This window comes from Oncorhynchus masou, unplaced genomic scaffold (assembly GCF_036934945.1).
Source record: "Oncorhynchus masou masou isolate Uvic2021 unplaced genomic scaffold, UVic_Omas_1.1 unplaced_scaffold_944, whole genome shotgun sequence".
Classification (NCBI taxonomy): domain Eukaryota; kingdom Metazoa; phylum Chordata; class Actinopteri; order Salmoniformes; family Salmonidae; genus Oncorhynchus; species Oncorhynchus masou.
Genome location: NW_027015934.1, coordinates 125,644 through 135,000, shown reverse-complemented (window position 1 = coordinate 135,000; position 9,357 = coordinate 125,644). Strand labels below are relative to the sequence as shown.

Sequence of the window (9,357 nt, the reverse complement as noted above, 5' to 3'; positions counted from 1 at the left end):
CCCCTCCCTCCCTCCCTCCCTCCCTCCCTCCCTCCCTCCCTCCCTCCCTCCCTCCCTCCCCCCTCCCTCCCCTCCCTCCCTCCCTCCCTCCCTCCCTCCCCTCCCTCCCTCCCTCCCTCCCTCCTCCCTCCCCCTCCCTCCCCCTCCCTCCCTCCCTCCCTCCCTCCCTCCCCTCCCTCCCTCCCCCTCCCTCCCTCCCTCCCTCCCTCCCTCCCCCTCCCTCCCCTCCTCCCCTCCCTCCCTCCCTCCCTCCCTCCCCCTCCCCTCCCTCCCTCCCCCCCCCCTCCCTCCCCTCCCCCCCCCCACCCTCCCTCCCTCCAGAGAAGCGCCTGTCTCGGGGCATCTCCCATGCCAGCTCTGCCATCGTGTCGTTGGCACGGTTCCACGTGGCCAGTGAGTGTATCAGTGAGCAGTTCCCTCTGGAGATGCCTATCTCCACCTTCCAGCTGCCTGACCTCAGCGTCTACAGTGAAGACTTCAGGACCTTTATAGAGAAGGACCTCATCGAACAGTCTACCATGATGGCCCTGGAACAGGCTGGTGAGAGGCACACACACACACACTGGGGAAATGAGAGACAGAGGCATATATTCAGTTGATATAGGTAGACACATCAAGAAATCACCAGTTTCCCCTTCCCCTACATCACTCTCTCTTGTTACTTGTCCGTTCCCTCGTCAGGATAGAGCTGTTGTTGTTGTTGTTGTTGTTGTTGGGGTTACTATGAGTCACACGTACACACTAGTCTATGATGAATACATCACTCTCTCTTGTTACTTGTCCGTTCCCTCGTCAGGATAGAGCTGTTGTTGTTGTTGTTGTTGTTGTTGTTGTACAATCCTTCTACTGTAAGACACTGTTCTACACGGTCAATATTCCATTGAAATGTTGCATGTCGTTATCAACCTCTGATTTTACATTTGGCTTCTCTCCTTACTCTCCTCTCCTTAATCTCTCCTTATTCTCTCCTCTCCTCTCCTTATTCTCTCCTCTCCTCTCCTTATTCTCTCCTCTCGTCTTCTCTCCTTATTCTCTCCTCTCCGTATTCTCTCCTCTCCTCTCTTCTCCTCTCCTATTCTCTCCTCTCCTCTCCTCTCCTTATCCTCTCGTCTCGTCTTCTCTTCTCTCGTCTTCTCTCCTTATTTTCTCCTCTCCTTATTCTCTCCTCTCCTCTCATTCTCCTTCTGCTCTCTCCTCCTTTCATTCTCTTCTCCTCTCATTCTCTCCTCTCCTCTCCTCTCATTCTCCTCTTCTCTCCTCTCATTATTCTCTCGTCTTCTCTTCTTTCCTTCTCTCCTCTCCTCTCCTCTCCTCTCCTCTCCTCTCCTCTCCTCTCCTTTCATTCTCTTCTCTCCTTCTCTCCTCTCCTTCTTCTCTCTCCCCTCCTCCCCTCTCCTTTCATTCTCTTCTCTCCTCTCCTTCTCCTCTCCTTCTTCTCTCTCCTCTCCTCTCCTCTCCTCTCCTCTTCTGTTGTGTAGGTCGTCTGAACTGGTGGGCCACTATGTGTACCAGTTGTAAGCGTCTTCTTCCTCTGGCCACCACGGGGGACGGCAACTGTCTGCTACATGCTGCTTCTTTAGGTGAGCCTGGCCTGGCTGTGGGAGGGTTAGGAGGGGAGGAAGGAGGGCCTGGCTGTGGGAGGGTTAGGAGGGTAGCAGGGAGGGCCTGGCTGTGGGAGGGTTAGGAGGGGAGGAGGGAGGGCCTGGCTGTGGAAGGGTTAGGAGGGTAGCAGGGAGGGCCTGGCTGTGGGAGGGTTAGGAGGGGGAGGAGGGAGGGCCTGGCTGTGGGAGGGTTAGGAGGGGGGAGGGAGGGCCTGGCTGTGGGAGGGTTAGGAGGGGAGGAGGGAGGGCCTGGCTGTGGGAGGGTTAGGAGGGGAGGAGGGAGGGCCTGGCTGTGGGAGGGTTAGGGAGGGGAGGAGGGAGGGCCTGGCTGTGGGAGGGTTAGGAGGGGGAGGGAGGGCCTGGCTGTGGGAGGGTTAGGAGGGGAGGAGGGAGGGCCTGGCTGTGGGAGGGTTAGGAGGGGAGGAGGGAGGGCCTGGCTGTGGGAGGGTTAGGAGGGGAGGAGGGAGGGCCAGGCTGTGGGAGGGTTAGGAGGGGAGGAGGGAGGGCCTGGCTGTGGGAGGGTTAGGAGGGGAGGAGGGTGGGAGAGCCTGGCTGTGGGAGGGTTAGGAGGGGAGGAGGGAGGGAGGGTTAGGAGGGGAGGGGTGTTAGGAGGTGTGGAGGGAGGGCCTGGCTGTGGGAGGGTTAGGAGGGGAGGAGGGAAGGAGGATTAGGAGGGAGGGTTACGAGGGGAGGAGGGGTTAGGAGGGAGGGTTAGGAGGGGAGGAGGGAAGGAGGGGAGAAGGGAGGGTTAGGAGGGGAGGAGGGAGGAGGGGTTAGGAAGGAGGGTTAGGAGGGGAGGAGGGAGGGTTAGGAGGGGAGGAGGGAAGGAGGGGTTAGGAAGGAGGGTTAGGAGGGGGGGGGAAGGAGGAGGGGTTAGGAAGGAGTGTTAGGAGGGGGAGGGAAGGAGGGTTAGGAGGGGAGGAGGGAGGGTTAGGAGGGGAGGAGGGAGGAGGGGTTAGGAAGGAGGGTTAGGAGGGGAGGAGGGAGGGTTAGGAGGGGAGGAGGGAAGGAGGGGTTAGGAAGGAGGGTTAGGAGGGGAGGAGGGAAGGAGGGGTTAGGAAGGAGTGTTAGGAGGGGAGGAGGGAAGGAGGGTTAGGAGGGGAGGAGGGAGGGTTAGGAGGGGAGGAGGGAGGGTTAGGAGGGGAGGAGGAAGGGTTAGGAGGGGAGGAGGGAGGAGGGGTTAGGAAGGAGTGTTAGGAGGGGAGGAGGGAAGGAGGGTTAGGAGGGGAGGAGGGAGGGTTAGGAGGGGAGGAGGGAGGGTTAGGAGGGGAGGAGGAAGGGTTAGTAGGGGAGGAGGGAGGAGGGGTTAGGAAGGAGGGTTAGGAGGGGAGGAGGGAAGGAGGGGAGGAGGGAGGGTTAGGAGGGGAGGAGGGAGGAGGGGGGTTAGGAAGGAGGGTTAGGAGGGGAGGAGGGAGGGTTAGGAGGGGAGGAGGAAGGGTTAGGAGGGGAGGAGGGAGGAGGGGTTAGGAAGGAGGGTTAGGAGGGGAGGAGGGAGGGTTAGGAGGGGAGGATGAAGGGTTAGGAGAGGAGGAGGGAGGAGGGGTTAGGAAGGAGTGTTAGGAGGGGAGGAGGGAAGGAGGGTTAGGAGGGGAGGAGGGAGGGTTAGGAGGGGAGGAGGGAGGAGGGGTTAGGAAGGAGGGATAGGAGGGGAGGAGGGAAGGAGGGATAGGAGGGGAGGAGGAAAGGAGGGTTAGGAGGGGAGGAGGAAGGGTTAGGAGGGAGGGGGGCAAAAGAGAGTGTGAGAAGAGATCTCTGTTTGTCTGGAATCAAAGAGCTCATAAACCCAGCAACATGCAACAGCTCAGCATTGATGATGGGGAAAGAAGAGTGTGCTCACTGTGATGTTTATAATGAGGGAAACTTTTGAGGAAACTCGTGGAGACATGACAATGTGTTTACAGGGTGTAGAGAAAAGAAACCCTCCCTCAGCAGATCTGGAATCCCCCTCGTACAGGGAATAATGATTCAGCTAACATTCATCATGTTGACAATGGACCGATCCAGGGCTTGCTGCTAGGGTATTGCTGTCTCTACCTTTCTCTCTCTGTCTCGCTCGCTCTCTCGCTCTCTCTCTTTCTCTCCCTCTCTCTTTCTCTCCCTCTCTCTTTCTCTCCCTCTCTCTTTCTCTCTCTCTCTCTGTCTCTCTCTCTCTCTTTCTCTCTCTCTCTGTCTCTCTCTCTGTCTCTCTCTCTCTCGCTCTCTTTCTCTCTGTGGGTGTTCATCGGTTTGTGTGTGTGTGTGTGTGTGTGTGTGTGTGTGTGTGTGTGTGTGTGTGTGTGTGTGTGTGTGTGTGTGTGTGTGTGTGTGTGTGTGTGTGTGTGTGTGTGTGTGTGTGTGTGTGTGTGTGTGTGTGTGTGTGTGTGCATACTCCTCTGTCTCTGTGTCTCTAGGGATGTGGGGCTTCCACGACAGAGACCTGGTGCTGAGGAAGTCTCTGTATGGCATGATGAAGAGTGGAGCGGAGAGAGAGGCTCTGAAGAGGAGGTGGCGGTGGCAGCAGACACAACAGAACAAAGAGGTCAGTACACACTACACACAGTACACACTACACACAGTACACATAGTACACACTACACATAGTACACACTACACACAGTACACACTACACACAGTACACACAGTACACACAGTACACACTACACACAGTACACATAGTACACACAGTACACACTACACACAGTACACACTACACACAGTACACATAGTACACACAGTACACACTTCACACAGTACACACTACACATAGTACACACTACACACAGTACACACTACACACAGTACACATAGTACACACAGTACACACTTCACACAGTACACACTACACATAGTACACACTACACACAGTACACACTACACACAGTACACACTACACACACACAGTACACACTACACACAGTACACACTACACACAGTACACATAGTACACACTACACACAGTACACACTACACACAGTACACACAGTACACATGGTACACACAGTACACACAGTACACACTACACACAGTACACATAGTACACACAGTACACACAGTACACACAGTACACACAGTACACACAGTACACACTACACACAGTACACATAGTACACACAGTACACACTACACACAGTACACACTACACACAGTACACATAGTACACACAGTACACACTTCACACAGTACACACTACACATAGTACACACTACACACAGTACACACTACACACAGTACACACTACACACAGTACACACTACACACACACAGTACACACTACACACAGTACACACTACACACAGTACACATAGTACACACTACACACAGTACACACTACACACAGTACACACAGTACACATGGTACACACTACACACAGTACACACTACACACTACACACAGTACACACTACACACAGTACACACTACACACAGTACACACTACACACAGTACACACAGTACACACACACAGTACACACTACACACAGTACACACTACACACAGTACACACAGAGTACACTGACACAGTACATACACACTACACACAGTACACATACACTACACACACACACTACACACAGTACACACACACAGTACAGACTACACACAGTACACACACACAGTACACACTACACACAGTACACACACACACTACACACTACACACAGTACACACACACTACACACACACACTACACACTACACACAGTACACACACACAGTACAGACTACACACAGTACACACACACACTACACAGTACACACACACACTACACACTACACACAGTACACACACGCTACACACTACACACTACACACTACACACAGTACAGACTACACACAGTACACACGCAGTACACACACAGTACACACACACACACTGTACACACACAGTACACACACACAGTACACACAGTACACACACAGTACACACTACACACAGTACACACACAGTACACACACACACACAGTACACACACACACACACGCACACACACACAGTACACACACAGTACACACACACAGTACACACAGTACACACAGTACACACACACAGTACACACTACACACAGTACACACTACACACAGTACACACACACACACACAGTACACACTACACACAGTACACACACACTACACACACACACAGTAAACACTACACACAGTACACACAAAGTACACACTACACATAGTACACACACACAGTACACACTACACACAGTACACACACAGTACACTCACACAGTACATACACACTACACACAGTACACATACACTACACACACACACTACACACTACACACAGTACACACACACACTACACACACACACACAGTACAGACTACACACAGTACACACACACAGTACACACTACACACAGTACACACACACTACACACACACACTACACACTACAGACAGTACACACACACAGTACAGACTACACACAGTACACACACACAGTACACACTACACACAGTACACACACGCACTACACACTGTACACACACAGTACACTCCTGACAGTGTATCTGAGTCAGGTATGTAGGCCTCCTTGCTCACACACGCTTTTTCAGTTCTTCCCACAAGTTTTCTATGGGATTGAGGTCAGGGTTTTGTGATGGCCACTCCAATACCTTGACTTTGTTGTCCTTAAGCCATTTTGCCACAAATTTTGAAGTATGCTTGGGGTCATTGTCCATTTGGAAGACGCATTTGTGACCAAGATTTAACTGATGTCTTGAGATGTTGCTTCAATATATCCACATAATTTTCCCCCCTCATGATGCCATCTATTTTGTGAAGTGCACCAGTCCCTCCTACAGCAAAGCACCCCCACAACATGATGCTGTCACCCCCGTGCTTCACGGTTGGGATGGTTTTCTTCGGCTTGCAAGACTCCCCCTTTTTCCTCCAAACATGAAGATGGTCATTATGGCCAAACAGTTCTATTTTTTGTTTCATCAGACCAGAGGACATTTCTCCAAAAAGTACGATCTTTGTCGCCGTGTGCAGTTGGCGGGTTTGGAGCAGTGGCTTCTTCCTTGCTGAGTGGCCTTTCAGGTTATGTCAATACAGGACTCGTTTTACTGTGGATATAGATACTTTTGTACCTGTTTCCTCCAGAATCTTCATTAGGTCCTTTGCTGTTGTTTTGTGATTGATTTGCACTTTTCTCACCAAAGTACGATCACCTCTAGGAGACAGAACGCGTCTCCTTCCTGAGCAGTATGACGGCTGCGTGGACCCATGGTGTTTAAACTTGCCTACTATTGTTTGTACAGATGAACGTGGTACCTTCAGGCGTTTGGAAATTGCTCCCAAGGATGTACCAGACTTGTGGAGGTCTATAATTTTTTTTCTGAGGTCTTGGCTGATTTCTTTTGATTTTCCCATCATGTCAAGCAAAGAGGCACTGAGTTTGAAGGTAGGCCCTGAAATACATCCACAGGTATACCTCCAATTGACTCAAATGATGTCAATTAGCCCTTCAGAAGCTTCTGGAATTTTCCAAGCTGTTTAAAGGCACAGTCAACTTAGTGTATGTAAACTTCTGACCCACTGGAATTGTGATACAGTGAATTATAAGTGAAATAATCTGTCTGTAAACAATTGTTGGAAAAATTACTTGTGTCCTACACAAAGTAGATGTCCTAACCGACTCGCCAAAACTATAGTTTGTTAACAAGAAATTTGTTGAGTGGTTGAAAAATGAGTTTTAATGACTCCAACCTAAGTGTATGTAAACTTCCCACTGCAGCTGTATGTGTTGTTTCTAGTTTGATTTGTCACATGCACCAGTCCAGTGAAGTGCTGAACAGCTCTACCCAACAGGGCAATATAAACTGGCTGTTTAATGTGTGATGGGTGTATAGTATAGCAGTGTTTCCCAACTCCAGTCCCCCCAACAGCCCAACTCCAATCCTCCAGTACCCCCCAACAGCCCAACGCCAGTCCTCCAGTACCCCCCAACAGCCCAACTCCAGTCCTCCTGTACCCCCCCAACAGCCCAACTCCAGTCCTCCTGTACCCCCCCAACAGCCCAACTCCAGTCCTCCTGTACCCCCAACAGCCCAACTCCAGTCCTCCTGTACCCCCAACAGCCCAACTCCAGTCCTCCAGTACCCCCAACAGCCCAACTCCAGTCCTCCTGTACCCCCAACAGCCCAACTCCAGTCCTCCTGTACCCCCAACAGCCCAACTCCAGTCCTCCAGTAACCCCAACAGTCCAACTCCAGTCCTCCAGTACCCCCAACAGCCCAACTCCAGTCCTCCTGTACCCCCAACAGCCCAACTCCAGTCCTCCAGTACCCCCAACAGCCCAACTCCAGTCCTCCAGTACCCCCAACAGCCCAACTCCAGTCCTCCAGTACCCTCAACAGCCCAACTCCAGTCCTCCTGTACCCCCAACAGCCCAACTCCAGTCCTCCAGTACCCCCAACAGCCCAACTCCAGTCCTCCTGTACCCCCAACAGCCCAACACCAGTTCTCCAGTACCTCTAACAGCCCAACTCCAGTCCTCCTGTACCCCCCAACAGCCCAACTCCAGTCCTCCAGTACCCCCAACAGCCCAACTCCAGTCCCCAGTACCCCCAACAGCCCAACACCAGTTCTCCAGTACCTCTAACAGCCCAACTCCAGTCCTCCAGTACCCCCAACAGCCCAACTCCAGTCCTCCTGTACCCCCAACAGCCCAACTCCAGTCCTCCAGTACCCCCAACAGCCTAACTCCAGTCCTCCCGTACCCCCAACAGCCCAACTCCAGTCCTCCTGTACCCCCAACTGACCTGATACCTACAGAGAACCATTCACACTGACCTGGTACCTGTAGAGAACCATTCACACTGACCTGATACCTACAGAGAACCATTCACACTGACCTAATACCTACAGAGAACCATTCACACTGACCTGATACCTGTAGAGAACCATTCACACTGACATGATACCTACAGAGAACCATTCACACTGACCTGATACCTACAGAGAACCATTCACACTGACCTGATACCTGTAGAGAACCATTCACACTGACCTGATACCTACAGAAAACCATTCACACTGACCTGATACCTACAGAGAACCATTCACACATACCTGATACCTGTAGAGAACCATTCACACTGACCCAATACCTGTAGAGAACCATTCACTCAGACCTGATACCTACAGAGAACCATTCACACTGACCTGATACCTACAGAGAACCATTCACACTGACCTGATACCTACAGAGAACCATTCACACATACCTGATACCTGTAGAGAACCATTCACACTGACATGATACCTACAGAGAACCATTCACACTGACCTGATACCTACAGAGAACCATTCACACTGACCTGATACCTACAGAGAACCATTCACACTGACCCGATACCTACAGAGAACCATTCACACTGACCTGATACCTGTAGAGAACCATTCACACTGACATGATACCTGTAGAGAACCATTCACTCTGACCTGATACCTACAGAGAACCATTCACACTGACATGATACCTGTAGAGAACCATTCACACTGACATGATACCTGTAGAGAACCATTCACACTGACCTGATACCTACAGAGAACCATTCACTCAGACCTGATACCTACAGAGAACCATTCACACTGACCTGATACCTGTGTTTTGGGTACAGGGTCTGTGGAAATGCAGGAGTAATAACCCCAAGCGTCTTTCAGACACGCCAACAGCTGCTCTAAAGGAGCTGGCATGGTGTGTTAGTGTGATCTTTGTCTGGGTATGAAATGGGTATATTTCTGGTTCCACCCAAGGC

General features: G+C 51.7%; 1 protein-coding gene across 1 annotated transcript in view; it reads left to right on the top strand.

The window, feature by feature from the left end:
• The window catches only part of otud7a (OTU deubiquitinase 7A), a 76,103-nt gene that overhangs the window by 23,162 nt on the left and 43,584 nt on the right, over window positions 1-9,357 (top strand). The window contains exons 3-5 of the mRNA XM_064964277.1: window positions 322-540; window positions 1,479-1,580; window positions 3,992-4,119. Coding sequence (XP_064820349.1) covers window positions 322-540; window positions 1,479-1,580; window positions 3,992-4,119 — 449 coding nt within the window. The remainder of the gene's footprint in view (window positions 1-321; window positions 541-1,478; window positions 1,581-3,991; window positions 4,120-9,357) is intronic.